General features: G+C 46.0%; 1 protein-coding gene across 3 annotated transcripts in view; it reads right to left on the reverse strand.

The window, feature by feature from the left end:
* Positions 1-3,390: 3,390 nt before the first annotated feature.
* WIPF2 (WAS/WASL interacting protein family member 2) overlaps positions 3,391-15,837 on the reverse strand; it is a 30,426-nt gene continuing 17,979 nt past the window's right edge. For all 3 annotated transcript variants that reach the window (XM_053363416.1, XM_053363418.1, XM_053363417.1), the window contains exons 4-8: positions 14,780-14,893; positions 12,645-13,307; positions 11,438-11,650; positions 10,214-10,315; positions 3,391-8,856 (exon numbers count right to left, since the gene is read on the reverse strand). In XM_053363416.1, coding sequence (XP_053219391.1) covers positions 8,816-8,856; positions 10,214-10,315; positions 11,438-11,650; positions 12,645-13,307; positions 14,780-14,893 — 1,133 coding nt within the window. In that variant the 3' untranslated portion in view covers positions 3,391-8,815. The remainder of the gene's footprint in view (positions 8,857-10,213; positions 10,316-11,437; positions 11,651-12,644; positions 13,308-14,779; positions 14,894-15,837) is intronic.

A 15,837-nucleotide genomic window follows, 5' to 3' on the forward strand; every position in this document is an offset into this window, starting at 1 on the left:
GCATCACTGTTGTTTTCTTTTCTTTTTATAGTGATAATTGAAAACAACAACCCCAAGACTTATTTTGCTTTATCTGTTTTAAGTACTGTAGCCTATGTTTTTCAATGGTTATTAATACTGCTACCTAAGCAATTAGAATCTGTACTTTTTTTATTATGTGTGAGCCACCTAGTGCTTTATGCCCCCAAATGGTGGCCTGTTAATAATTTTTGAAATATTTTTAGTGCCCCTAATGGATTCCCTAAAAATAAAAATCCACAATGGATTAGACCAAAGATCCATCTAGCCTGGAACTCTGCTTCCAGTGACAGCCAGGTAGAAGCTTCTGGACATCATGCAAGCAGTATATAATGCCACTCCTTGTTTGTTTCTGACTTCTGGCATACAAAGATGTTGAACATGGAAGTTCTGTCTGACAGAACAAAAACACAAAACCTAGCAACACAGAACTTTATCCAATTTAGTAGAACTTTCTTATTGCTTTCCAACACAACTCTGACACCCCTCCCCCAAAGGATACCAAGCAGAGTTTTACAGGCTTCCAAGAAATGCTGAGGCTAGAATTACGAAATGGCTACTGGGGGAGAGCTCCACAATGGGGTGAGGGCGGCTACCAAATGGATAGGCTTATACACCACACATTTGTTCTAACTGTTTTAAGCAACCAGTTCTGGAACAAAGTTAGAAGGTGGCAAATAAGAAAAGCCCTTAGTATCCATTCCTTAAAAGGGCCTGGCAGTAAATTCTGATGCCAGAGTTGCCTGCTTTTCTCTACACTCTCCTGCCTTCCTTCCAGAATTAGGAAGGCCAAGGGAGGGGGGAGGTTTCCACTTGCTGATTTCAAAGACTCTCTCTCTCTCTCTCTCTGTGTGTGTGTGTGTGTGTGTGTGTGTGTGTGTGTCAGGAAGAAAAAAAATGCACTTTCAAACCCCAACCCCGCCATTAAAAAAAACAACTCTTCAGTAACTTTCGGCCAGTCTCCAAGAGCCACACTGAAGGGCGAGGTGGCCCATGAGATATGTGATCAGATCTCCCAACTTTTTATTACGGTCGGGTGGGGGGCAGAGGGCTTTGAGTTTGAATGGGAGTGGATTCAGGGGTGGATTCAGTTTTAATACCCCCACTCGCGCTTTACCGCTCTAAATGACTCTTCCTCAAAGCGGAAAGTGAGCCAGGTGGGTCTCACGCCCCTCAGAAGCACATTGAGCGGATCCTGCTCCTTGGCGAGCGTGTCCTTAGGGGCAAAGCGCCAAAAAAAAAAGCCTTTGCAGCGGGATGTCTCACAGACGAACCCCCCTTTTTCCCTGCCTGTTCCCTTTTAACAATTTTCTTAATTCATTGATAACAGCAGCAATAACCGCTTCGCCTCCCCTCAGCCCCTCTCTACTCCAAGCGCCTCCTTACAGCCAGAGCCTCTTTCGCGCGCCAACATGCGCACCTACCGTCAACCCGAACCTGCGGAGCCAAAGGGGCGCGAAGCTTCTTCCCGCAACCAACCCGCTTGACTAAATGAAGCGACTCCGCCTGCCCGCGCGTGGCCAACCGGCCCCGGTCCGCCCATTGGTTCCCCGGAGCGCGCGCGCCGGACCCGCCGAGCCAATCGCCGCTCTCCGCGCCAAACCTGAAACCTTCCGTCTGCCCAACTACATCCCGCCGCAACCGCGCTGGGCGTTCCAGCCAATCGCCTTCTTTCCCGCATCGCTCGGGCTCCTCCTATAAGGTTATGTGGTGTTGTTTTTTTCCCTCCCTTCCTCCTTCCAAGGGGCGAAGCAGCGCACAGGGGACCCAGCTTCCGGTTTGATTTTGGAACGTTGATCTCGCGCTCTGGGCGGGGCTTCCAAAGCGGCTTCTTCTGATAAAGCCTTTTCTCTCCCCCGCCCTCAAAGCTCTTTCCACCATCAGTGGACTACAATCCCCAGAAAGCATTGCTGCAAAATCGAAGCGATATTGGGAGGAGCACGCTGGGATATGTAGTCCGGAAATGCGTGAGCGGCGTTTTTTGCAGGCTGGGAATGCAGACGAACACTTCCGAGGCTTTCCGTGGCTGCGGCTTTCTTGAATTCCGCGGCTTATAGAAGAGCAAAAGAAAGAATACTTTTAAAGATAGACTACTAAGCCCTCTTCTGTGGTCGGTGAGGCACATGAAAGGTTTTCTCCAAATGAGGGATAGGAATACATTTCTGTGCGCTGCATAGCACTGACTAAAATACAGTACACTAAAGGTGGAGTAACAGTTGCTTTGTATTTCAATTGCAATAGCATAATTGAGGGCCAGCTAAGAAGCGGAGCAGAAGGAATTAAGACAGGCACCGTCACCCTGGTTCCATCTCATTACTGAGCTGCTTCGAATCCCTTCTCCCCTCACAGTAGCCCGTTAAAACCAACTGAACAGTCAGGAAAGCAGCTTGGTGAACGAGCCCTAAACAATCTTGCACCGCAGTTTCAATCTGGACTTACTCCTTTCCTCTTAAATAGCTTTTATAGAAACTTTTATAGAAAGAAAGGTGCAGTCCAGATCTTGCAGAGGCACACCTGGGATCCCTTGTGCCCTTAGCAAGGAGTTGTATCGGCAACCCACCCCACAAAAATACCACTATAGCCACATTAGAATTTACTACATTTTATGTGACCCAAGTACACAAAGCTTCCGGAGTGAGGTCAAGAAGGGTGAAAAGCTTGCACAACTTTGGGCCATGGTGTGAGGATATGAAGCATCTCCTGTGTTTGATCTCCATCATGATAGAGCTGTTGTGTTGCAACACACATAAACATAATAAATTCCAGTCTGATAGATCATTTTTACGCCCTCAGCATGGCCGGTTTCACCAACTCCTAGGTACGCTTTTGAGGCCTTGGGGTATTTCTGTTCAGAGTCTCACATTTCAAGCAGGTGTGTGTGTGTGAGTGAGAGAGAGAGAGAGAAAGAATGGAACTAGAATGAGGTGTAGCATGTAAGAAATACATGTATTTTTGTTATTTATATCTGGCTTTCCTCCGGGGAGCTCAAGGTGGTGTATAAGGTTCTTATCCCTCTCTATTTTATCCTCACAGCAACCCTGTGAGGTAGGATAGCCTGAGAGACTAGCTCACTGAGTGGGAATCAGAACCCTGGCCTGTGGGAGAAAAGGGCTAGGTGGCAGTGAATGGGAAGCAAGTATGTTTGTTTCCCTTCCTTTGCTTCTTTCAAGGCACCCATATCTAACATAGTGCTTGGAAATTCTGAAGGGTTTTAGTCAGATATTTATGAAATTTCAAGTAGCCTCGAGTCCACACAACAGAGAAAGATATCAATATATATATATTAAAAGCTTCATTGTGCTTACCCATGCTCTACACGTTCAATTAGCAATATTCATCCTGAAGGCAGAGAACAAATTATGCAAACCACTGTTTGTATTTGATTAATTTATTAGATCATGGACACAGACTCAATTCTGCATCAGCAGACGCAGTTACAATTTTAGTAAAGACAGCACCACGTACTGTGGGTCAGGTACAGTGTCTTGCAAAGTATTGAAATAGTAAAAGAGAAGGAGGCACTATCAAACATAGTAGGTTGGGAGCAAGTGTAAAATCCCTCCACCCTCTCTTCAACCGGCCTCTCAAGAGGCTTCAGCAGATACTACCTTCATGTGTTAAACCCTCATCTCTACGGAAATGACGAGGACTAGTCATTTCCCCATTAAAAACAAAGATAGGATTACTGTATGATGAATGATATGGATTTAGGAGGGAGAGGAGCTGGCCTCGAAAACAAACATGCTCTGCAGAGTGGGCAGGATACTGTGCTGTACTGGAAGTCTCAGGGTATGTCTTGTAGCACAGTTATTCACTAACCCTTCTCACAAGCCCTCTACCAGCAATTTTGTGAAACAGGGACATACAGCTGCTGCTGCTGCTAACTCAAATCTTAAACTACTGCCCTCTGCAAATAAGCCTTAGAGGAAACTGGCAGGAATTGCTCTTTGGAGCTCCCGTTAAGAAATAAATTCAGGAAGAGGGATGCTTAGTATAAAAACAGATCACGTACTCCATTCATACGGGAATACCGAAACCGTCTGTGCTTATTGTGATAGCTCACAGTTCATGGAATTTAAGACTCTCAAAGCATTCTGACCATTTTAACAGCAAAAAAACAAACACCAAACCAAAGGTTTTAAAAAACACCAAGGGTTTCTCCAAATGCCACATCAAGAACACAGTTGCTTATCTTGTAATGGGATAAGCAAATTGTGTAAGAATGTTATAACCCTCACAGAGAAAGATGCCTCACATGATTCTGCTCACAGCAAACGACTCAAGAATCCTGGGATTCTTCACTTGCAGGCAGTCTAGATGAAGCTTTTCGAAACCTTTACAAAAGCAAAGCAAAGGTCATGGGGCAAATGAAAGGGCAGTTTTATCTTAAAGGCAAAGGGTAGACTTGAAACAAAGTAACAGTGCAAGAGACCAAAATTCTAGTTCTTGAAACCACAAGAAGTGGCTCTCAGTAGTGTTTCTTCACTTAACAGTAATGATACTGTTAAACCAAAGCTTAACATAGGATACAGAGTGCATATAAGCTTGCAAGAGACGAAAGATTGACCAATATCCCACACACACAAACCCCCAACGGGAGCCACCTGAGGATAAGGCACAGTGAGTGAAACTCTGAAAACTTGCTATTCAACAATGGGAGGGTTGCACCCTCCACAACAGCCTCCCCTGACACACTCATGCAGTTTCACACTTCAGTTACAATGGAAGACTAGTGAGAGAAGGGCTGGGTGCACACACAAGAACTGAGCCAAGATAACTCAAATCCTATACCAAGAAATGTGGAATTCTACAACCTATTATACAAATTTAGCCAGTTTGCATGATTCTGTTTCTGCCCCATTTTCTATTTCTAATGCTGCTAGTCATGCGTTAGTGTCAATGAACCACACAGAACAATGAAGGCTTCTCTTTCCCTTGACCACCAGTAAACTTATCCAACTGTTCCACTGGTTAATACTCCACTAGGCACTGCCCACACGTTTTCAAGCACCTCTTGTTGGCTACAAAGGACTAGAACCATTTTTGACTCCCCAAAAAAGGTCCAGGTCCATTCTTAGAAAACAGAGTTCTGCACCAGGACATGTGAGCATCTTCTGTACTTCCATGGAATAATGGCACACACAGTACTACTGATTCAGAGCTGTAGGCAGCCAGTCCTCTGGATTTGCATCTCCAATATCGTGCAGTTATTCTTGGCAGCATGTGCGTCTTTCACAGCTTCACAACATAGAGGCTCCTGCATGTCTGCATTGTGCTGCTATGTTCTATCAACCAGCATCCAAATCTGTAAGGCAACCGTTTCAGGAAACCAGGCAGATGAGGCCCAAAAGCTGCAACTGGCATTACACTCTTAAGATTGGTCTTGTCCATATTTTCCATGTTAAGCCATAGTTAAAATTACGGTTTAAAATGATGGCTTAGTGTTATGTCTGAACCTACCCCGCAAGCGGTAAGCCAGGAACAAACCTTGATTACCAATCATTGGTGGTTTGGAGTAAAATAAATCAAGGTTGTGGGTTTCGACATAATGGTAAGCCATAGCAACACCAGGAGTGCAGGAGCAAACCACCCGCAACTTCAGCAGTGCCTAGTAGCACTGCATGTTCACATTAACCACAGTTTATTTTAACTATGGTTTAATATGATGTGCAAATCAGGCCACTATGCATTTTCTTGCAGCTAATCCTGGAAAAAAAACACTTATCAATAGGGACAGCTGTGGAAATGAAATCAAAACTGGTATCTTGATCACCATTCCTGAATCTTTGTTTAAAGAAGGAAATATTTGGAACAATAAAAACTTATCCTGGACTGTTCTTCAAGCTGTATACAGAAAGACACATGCTTCAGTCCTCTTTCTGAAAACAAAAACAAACAAACAAAAAACCCATGCCAGAAGATGACCAGGCTGAGCATGGTTTTTAACATACATAAACTTTTTCTAGAAGGAATTGTATTCAAATATGTGATTCCTTCATCTGCAGCCTGAAATGGTACAGCCCAGGGGAAAGAAACTTCATTGCTTGATTTTGCTAAAAACAAAACTAACTGCTAAGGGTCTCCAAGCATAAAGTATGTCTGCCACCTTCAGCAAAACTCAAATACCTTTTGGCAGAGTCAATGATTTGGGAGAGCAAATTTGAGGTTTTCATCTTGGTAGTGGGTGATGCGAGTTTCACATTCGTGGTTTTTAAAATGCTATATAAACCTGGTCTGAGGTTTGAGGACAGGATGAAATAGGAAAATGTCTCTCTGTGTGCCAGTTTGCCCTTGTACAAACACACCTGGTCAATAAGGAAATGCAAAGCCCCCCCAACCCGTCCCCCCCCCGGCAATAAAAACAGATCTAACATGGGGAAAAAGGAAGGAGGAAGAAAGCAGTGCTTTGGCCCAGAACGTGCAAGTATAACACAGGTGCCTCATTTAAGAAGTTTTAATTCCACTGCCATTTTGAACTTAGGAACCCCCTTCACAGTTGCTTCACAAAGGGTTTATCTACGGGAAGCTAACATTATAGGGAACATAATCTTTAATAAAAATTAAACACACACATCAAAAATGCACAGTGCATTTAACTTCTCTTCCCAGCAAGCTCTGCTGGGTAAGACTTAATTTTCCTCCAGAAGAAAAAAGGAATTCCTCCAACCAAGCATTAGCCCTCAACATGAGGGACTGCCTGGTCATTAACATAAAAGTGGATGAATTTCCATCATCGTTAAAAAAAAAAAAAAGATTAAGTAGAAGGTGAGGGAGCTTTTGTAGTGTATGGCCAGCAAGCCTACCTTGATCCTATATTACAAACTTTTTACAACATACAAAATAGATCAATATTTATGATTATAACACGTATTTCCCAACCCGCAAGTTATTCAAGAGTAAATATACACAATAATTATAACAAATCTGGTACCAATCACATGACAGAAGTACTGTGTAAGGCAAAAAAAAAAAAAAATCAACCAACCAGCTAGCTAGCTAGGTCTGATGTTATAACCATCTGCATCCAGTAAAAACAAGAGCAGGGGCTAAGAAGATGACAGGAGTTCTGCTTCTGTTTCAGGATCAATAGTGTTCAGCACAGAACAGGATGCATCTACTTCTGGGAAGCAGTGTAGCAGTGATTTCAGAGCAGGCCACCACACATGGAGACAAAGCCACACCAAGAAGAACATGTGCAATCTACAGCTGGAGTGTATTTCTTGCTTACTGGTAAAAAGGCAAATGAGAATGCCACTGCTCTGACCTCAAGCCCCAAAACAAGCACTATGAGATCTCCCTCCAAGGGCAGGCCGGGTTTTCCGTGCTACAACCAAGACACCTAGATTGCACAGGTGACACTTTCACAGGGGGAGGAGCAAGCACCCCAACCGTCACGTGCACAGATGGCAACTCTCCTCCTCCTCCTCGTGTGCAAGAAGCACCGAGAACATGATCATCTGTGTACAAAATATATTGCATGAAGGCGGCTCTCTAGTCACCCCCAACCTTAGCAGCTACTTTGTTGGAATGGATTATTAACCGTCACAACGATAAACTCCAAGTTAGGAGTGATCAATTTACCGTTTAAGCATTTGCACAGACCGGCTGGGGGCTGCTGCTTGGAATAGGACTCATAACCAGAGCTGAAAGCTTCCCTATCTGACTTCCTTCCGGTGCCTCAGGGTGGGCAGGCAGCCGGGACCCACTCAACCCTCAGCACAATGATAAGCCACCAAAACACGCCTGCTGCCAGAGGGCATTAACACATAGGACCACTCCTTCTCAAAGCTACCCATGGCTGGAGGAGACAAGATGGGGCTGTGACTTCATTCGTGGAAACAGTGGGAAGTGATCTTTCTGAAGAGGCAAGACAGTCAATGTCACAGTCTGAACAACAACAACTACAACTTGGGGCCTAAAGTGCACTCTGCCCTGCATGGCCGCGACATTTGCGCCCATGGCAATGCCACACATGTGGCAGTAGCGACTGACAAGATTATAATCGGCATGATTAGGAGTCACAGGGATTTGTACTGGAATGCTAGCAGCCGACACTCAAGGGAAAGATGACAGCTTCAGATCTGCAAGACAAGGAGCGCTGCAGCGATGGAGTGTAAATGTGCACCCTGAATTTCACTTGTGCTACCATGGATGCTGCTACATTTGTATAGCTTTCCCCATTTAGAATTCGCTCCAAGCGATGCTGTTTATACTAATTTTCTCCCCTCCTCTCTTCAAGTTAACCACAATTTTAACGTGTTAGTATGTAGTGTCTGCATTCAAAAACAGAATAGCTATTTCAGTCCTTCTAATGCTCACCTCTTAAAAAGAAAAAACCCAGAATTCCCCACTTCGCAGGCATTTCTCTGCCCTACGCTAGGCAAAGATCAGTTGCTTCAACCTGGGCCAGAGATCCAAAACAGTCCTGTTTGGCTTGCGTTTCTAGAAAATATTCACTGGACCCTTGATCTTGAGCAGTAGTTGTTTATGAACTGGGGTGGCTCTTCCCTCCATGACACAAATGGCAAGAGAAATGAGAAACCCACACAGATCTGCAGAAAAGGGTTCTCACCCAGCTGTGCCAAGAGACGTCCTTTTAAGTCCAGGTGTGAAATGCATAGATGGAAGTGAGTAATGGTAAGTTTGTCCGGGTTCTTGAAACAGTTTGGGGGTTGGGGGAATCAACAGCAGGAATGTATTTTTCATGCAGGTTTCTGAGGGATGGGAAGGGAAGGGAAAATCTGAGAACACAGGTCCATTTTTTCGGTGCTGTGGAACCACGCCCAGCTGCTGTTTTTCACCTTGGGATGGGAGGCAGAGGAGGGGCCCCACGAGTAGCTGAAAAAGAAATAGACTGTTAATGCCACAGATGCATCACCATAGGAAGTTAGGCTCTACAAAGATGCTGATCACAAAGCAAAAGAGATATTTATCATTATTAATATTAGTAGTAAGTATACCACCCTTCATCCAAAGATCCCAGGATGGTTTACAACATAAAATAAGAACAAGGATAGTTCACAATAGAAAATCAGATACAAAATACAAAACAAAACAAAATCAATAACCTCCCAATAATCAATACGAAGTTTCCACATTTCTACCACTATCCCTAGGTAGTAATTTTGCCAGGGCTAATGGGGTGCAGATCTCATTAGACCCACCAGGCCTCCCTGTTTGGCCCAGGAGGCTATTTTTGCCAAGCTGCATCCACCTGCCCTACACCTGACATCAAGTGCAGGGCTCAGCTGAAGGGGCTTTGCAGGCACTACTGATCAGCCGGGACTGCAAAGCCCCGTACCAAGTGCTCAGCAAGGCCAGGCTATCAGCTGACAGTCAAGTGTTTTGAAATACCTTGTAAAGTGCCATGCAAGACCTGTTGGGTGAAAAAAGGATGACCTGGCACCACTGTGACACCAGGTGACTTACAGGTGGGTGGATCTGTCCATCCATAAAACTTGGTCCATGTGTGATGGGGGAAGATAATAATTTGCCGCACAAGCCAAATTCAGTTCCCCACCATTGTATGATGCAGATTTGAGTTACGAAAAAAAAAATTAAAACTGAATCCTATTGAATTGTAGTGTTGGAAGGGACCCCAAAGGACATCTAGTCCAACCCCCTGCAGTGAAGGAATCCTGCTCACAGCCATCCCTGGGTGGGCTCAAACCACCAACCTTCTGATTAACAGCCAGACACACTAACCCATTGTGCCACTTCAAACTTGCACATTGTTCTCATGTTTTCCAGGTAGCTAGGCTTCTGCATCTTGTTCAGCCCATTCCAGCAAATCCTTTGCCATGAAGAGCAGTGAGTCATCACGTTCCCACCCCCGGGGCTCCCCAGTCAGTCTGCTTCTGCAGCTGCTCCTGTAACTCCTGCATTCACTCTTCCTCACAAAAGCACAATGGACTTGGACAAGTCTAAATCAGAACCAGCATTAAATTTATGCAAGACTGCACAGTTTGTATAATTTGAAAAGGCCCAGAAACAGAATGAAGGAATTGTTGATGATTTTAAATAAAATCATCTCATTCGTAATGCTGGCAAGCCATATTCTCAGTCCCACGGAATTAAATTGCTTATCACAACTTGCCAAATTTTCAAGCATGGAGCTGAAAATAGTTTGCTTTACGAACTATCAGCCAGATACCTGGGAGACCAATAATCAGATGTGAGCCAAATCAGTGCTCACCTCTATTCGTTTTGCTGGGATAAATCTTCTGGAAGTGCTTGAACTCTTCTGGCGCTGGGAAATCTTCCACTGGATGAAAGGAGTATTTAGATTCAAAGTCATCTGCAGAAAAGGAGGAAAATAAGGCCTGAAAACCATTTCTGGTCTGAAGGATTCCCACTGCCCTACTTTTCACATCCATAAAACCCTGAGGCTGGAATGATGGCTAAAATGGCAAAACTTGAAGCAGCCCCACCCTGAAAGTAAGGCTAGGGGCCGCTCTCTCCAGGTGCCAAATTTTGGTCACCATTATATGCAGATGACAGACTGGGGGCAGAATCCACCAGGAAATCAGAGTCACCTGGTAATAAGAGCTTTGTGCAGAGTGTCAGAATGGGCATGAGTCAGCATTTCAACATTCCTGTAGATATATCTATCTATATATATAGTTTGTGTCATTGCTTCTTTAAGTAGCTGTTTGGGCATTCTGTACAAAATGAAATGTACCTAAAATAAACTGGTACAGACTATAAATAAAAACATCCAGCAAATATATAATTCAAAGCATCAGATGCTTAACAAGCGGTAAACACCTAAAGGGAGATAGCGACTCCATCTGTACACATGCTAAGCCAAACCCAACGAAGGATAATGAGGAAGTTCCCAGAGAACTTTGCACCTCCTTTTCGGGGTTGCTAGAAGTGAAGCCACAGTTTGGCTTAGCTTCAGACATTTGGTCTATTTTGCTTCAGACCAACCATGAGATGTTGGCAATGTTTGTTCTGTGGCTGGACACGCCGAGTTTGTCTGGAGCAAGAAAAGCCATGAACCCAAATTTAGACATAGGATTAGGGGAAACCATGGCTTAGTTCACAGCAGTGCAGCATCAGCAGGATGAAAGGAGGAGCAAAACTGCAGCAATCTCCTCTCTGGGAACCCACAGGGTCACTCATTCATGCCAAGCCATAGTATGACTTGGCAGTCTATGCTAACACGTCTATGCCAATTTCTTTCGTTTTAGAGCTGCTTCCTAAGCTTGTATGAATGAAGTTTCATCCCCAACACACACACTTCTTCCTGGCTGATCACAGTATTTTTTATAGCCACCGATACCAGCCAAACCAGCAGAAGTATCGTAATTCTGGGCAGGCTGGTTTTCCTTTGAATCCAGCGCATGTCCTCAAATCCAACTTAAATGCACCTGACACCTATAATTTAAGGTAACAGCAGGTTCTTTCTACTCACCTCCTAAGAAAGACCTGACAGTGGAAATAGAGTCCCGGTGTCCATTTCTCATGGGTGGGGGAGGGGGAGGAGGTCCAACTGGCGTCCTGGTGGGTGGGGGTGGGGGTTTCCCACGGCTCGTAGGGTCTGACGTCCCGTGCATTCTGTAGGGTGGGGGAGGCGGAGGCGCATCTCTACCGCCATTTCGGATCATGGGTGGTGGCGGTGGAGGGGCTGCAATGGAAATTTGCCAGGTCAGGATTTCATGAGCTAGCTTAATAGCTAAAATGAAAGGGATAAGCAGAGTTCCCTAGGTAGCCAAGCAACTGAAACAGCCCTAGGCCTTCCATCAACATCATTGGCTCTGCAGGCCCTTGACAGCCTTGTCTTTTCCTTGCACCTGCTATATAGGGTTCCAGGTTTCTTTTCCTGACTTCCCAACTCCATTAAGGAATTTTCTTACTTATTGAAGAGGCTAATTCACCTATGTGACCCTTAGCATGGCGAGTTGTAGGCTACCAAGCCCTTGGTGAGCATTGTGCGCATGCTGAAGTGACTGCAAAATTGCTGCATTCTGATCGTGACATACCTGCACCAACTGTCATTTCTGCTTCTTTTTGGAGGGTTTGCAGCTGCATGGGGAGTCACGATCTGGGCACAAAATAGGCTGGTCAGATGATCGTGCTCCAGAGTAACAAACACCCCACACTAAACAGGTTGGCTTATTTGTAGGGCAAGAATGTAATACCTGCTTTTTATTGTCGCTGTTCCGAAAAGCACAAGCATCTACTAATTAATGACCAGCTTTTTAATAACTATGAAGCTGTGGGGTCCTTAGGAGGGCAAGGCATACCCTTCTGAACAACTTAGAAAACTAAATTTGATCCCACATGTCTTGGTTGCAAAGACTCCCCCCATGCAACTTGAATTTATATTCCAGTCTTCCAAGCATCACTAACATGCTAGGGTGGCAGTACTCTTTGTGCACGATGCCTGGGATGGGGAAGCTGGTCCTTCGGGTATGGTTCAAACGGAAAACTTCCTATGCTACAGAGCATGAAACCAGGCCATTCCTAACCTTCTTGAACCCACCGCATACACATCCTGGCACCAAGATCGGAGACTATGGACAAGAAGGCATTTTTTTCTCTTGAGAGATGAACAAGAGGCTGTCAACGACAAGACCACTTACAGTTTTTCATAAACAAGGGCTAGGAGATACTCTTACCTGCGCCCCGGCTTGGAGGGTCACGGGCAGGAGGTGGGGGCCGACTGCTCTGTAAGGAAGGGGAGGCTGAAGGGGGCGGGGGAGGAGCCATACCCCTCCCAGGCCCTGGGGTCTTTCGATGCAAGGAATTGTGTCTCTGCGGAAGCTCAGGAGCGGACTCGTTGGTGGGGCTGGCGGGGCCGTTGGGTACACCGGGGGGTTGGCGGTAAGGCGGAGGAGGGGGCGCCAGAGACTGGCCCTGACTGCTTGGTCCCGTTCGGATATTCACTGGGGAAGGGGGCGGCTTGATAGGGGGAGGAGCCGGCGGTCCATCCCGAGTCCCTGGGAGCCGCTGTCCTGGCGTTGGTGGCAAGGGCTTTTCGCGGTTGTAGGAAGGTGCTTTGCTGCTGTGCATGGGAGGAGGGGCAGGGGGTGCATTGGCTCGGCGTCCCGGGGGCGGAGGCGGCGGAGCCGATGAGCTGTGTTTCATGCCGGTGCCGCTGGCGGTATTTGGCCGCGAGAGATCTGGCAAGGAAGGTCTCTGCATGCGCGGAAGTTCCGGAGGGGAAGCCCGGCTGTTGTCAGCGTCATCTTGGGGCCGGCTGCTGGTTGCAGAGACCGGGGGCCGCGGAGCCGCTGATCTGGACCCAGGGACCTGGAGGCACTGCTTCCCAGAGGGACTTTCTGAAACCAAGGAAAGCCAGCACAGAGTTGCTTATTAGAGAAGCGAAATAGATCAACATCTCCTTCCAATATAAAGCAACTCCTTTTGGCAAAAACCACCATCCAATTAAGTGGAAACTGACAATGTTTGTCCTTGTACTGAGACCACAGCCAGTGATATACTGTTCATGCAGAGCCTATATTCTAAATGACTGGGAGGTTTTCAGAGGTCTGGACACAAATGTTTCCCACAGCAGAAGGGATGAACGACGCAAGTCAAATTTTAATTGCTGGACATAGAAAGGACATCAGGGGAAAGAAAAGGGCGACTTCTTGATTGCCAATGTAATCCTGGCAGGCAGCTAAAGCTTTGGACAATTCACTCATTTAGGGGTGCAAAATTCTGTTATTCCGTCCATTAACTTCCTACATCTACAGCTTCCTGAACAAGGGTCCTCTGATTCCCTTGCCTGTTCAACCCACTTGGCCTTCCCGGCATCAACAGCACACCACCCCTCATCTCCAGGCACTGTGAGAGTCCTCACTTGCAGCACTTTATCCTTGGCCAACCCCACGTCCACATGCAGCTCCTTCTGAGCCCACTGCCTCCTACTTTCCAGTGCAACTTTTCCTCACTGGATTCTCAGCTTTCAAGCTCCTTGTTGCCACTTAACTTCTCTCTCTTCTCCCCCATGTTTCAGAAGCCCGACTGGCTTCAACTACAAGTCAGGTGTTAAGTGTTGATGGTCCCTTGCTGTGGAATGCTCTTCCAGCAGATTCGGCAGGACTCCTTGCTGGTAATTTTCTATCATCTCTCCCAGACCCTATTCACTTGCTTATACTTTTCTCCATTAAGTCAGTCTATATATATGAGAATGACAGCAACTGAATGACAGTGTTCAACCCCAAGGGATTTTCACAGCAGCCAACAACTTAAATAATCAAGTCAAACAATGATCGATATTAAAATTCAGAACAGAAACTTATCAGAGGTAATGTAAACACACACGTCTCTTTGGGGAAGGCATTCCATAGACAGGGTGCGCTTCACCCCTACCCTCAAAAACCCACTCTTGGCCACCACCAGCTTCACCTTAGATGGCCAGAGTATCCAAAGGGAGACCTCAGAAGAAGATCTAGAGGTCCAAGTAAGTTCACGTAGAAGCAAGCAGTCTTGTAATACACCAGTAATACAAGCAGGCAGATAGGCGGGGGAGGAGACATGGTTTCCACCCTCCCTGACTAGTTTCTACTTTCCAAGCCTGACTAGTCTCAGCTCCACAGGCATTAAGTGCCACTACAAGCCGACATAAATTTTCCTGATCGTTTCAATAAGGAATGGACTTGCTCTCAAAACCAAGTTGCAATCACTCTTCTTCAGGAGCTAGGGTAGTTGATTACTCAAACACAAGGTTCAATGTCTGGTATTTCACAAATCATGATTTAAACCACTTTTATTCAGTCTAGTCCAGTCCACATTCTGTGGTCCTCACCTGAACTGTCCTTTACTCCCACAGGTCGAAGCTTGGGGACACCACCCTGGAAGAGGCCACCCTTTGGTGGCAGAGGGGATGCGCCGGAGTTGTAGCCGCCACTGCCCTTGGATTCTGGAAGAAAAAGGCCCCTGGATTATTTATTTAGTTTCTTAAGACATTTCTTTAAATACCACCTCAGGAACATAGGGAACTACCTTATTCTGAGACAGACCATAGATCCAAGCCACTCAGTTCTGTCTATGCCGCTGGGCAGTGCTTTTCTCCAGGGTTTCAGGCAGGAATTTCCCCCAGCTCTAACTGGAGGTGCCAGGGATTGACCCTGGGGCTTTCTAATTACAGTGGAACCTCTACTTACCACCATAATTCGTTCTGGCGGCCCGTCCTTTAGGCGAAACGGGTCGCTGGTACCGTTGTGTGCATGTGCAGATGGCAGAAGCTGCTTCTGCGCGTGTGCAAACAGTGGAAGCCATTTCTCCGCGTGCACGAATTGCAGCAAACCCGGTATTTACTTCTCGGTTTGCCACGGTCGCGACTTGGATCGGGCCCAAGTAGAGGCAGTCGTAAGTAGAGGTTCTACTGTACACGAGAGATGCTCTAAAGAGACGCTCTGCTCTGCTCTGCTCTACACTGAGCTATGGCTCTTCTCTTCTGGGCTTTACATAGGCAGCCTCCACCATATTCTTTTACTCAAGATGCTGCTTCTCAGGATGTGGGCAAAGAAAAGACCCAGTGGTATTGGAGTCATCTCCTCCTGAAGTGGCAGTATGAAAGCAGAGAAGGTAGTAACTTTACTGCTCAAGATCACATGGGTATCAGACAGCGGCTGCTGCTTAAAGAACTAAGTACAAATACATCGTAGGCTGTGCATTTACCTTCACACCAGGATTTAGAGACACCTGTTTCCGAGGATTTAAGTGTGCAGCTGCCAGTTTTATTTTACTGCTAACTGCAACACTTTATTTCAAGCATTTGCACCACTGGGACCTGTGCAGTTTAGGAGGAAGTTTGCTGCCTTCCTTCAGAGAACAAAGAGAACATTTTTTTGCAACTACAAA

Source organism: Podarcis raffonei, chromosome 13 (assembly GCF_027172205.1).
Source record: "Podarcis raffonei isolate rPodRaf1 chromosome 13, rPodRaf1.pri, whole genome shotgun sequence".
Lineage (NCBI taxonomy): Eukaryota > Metazoa > Chordata > Lepidosauria > Squamata > Lacertidae > Podarcis > Podarcis raffonei.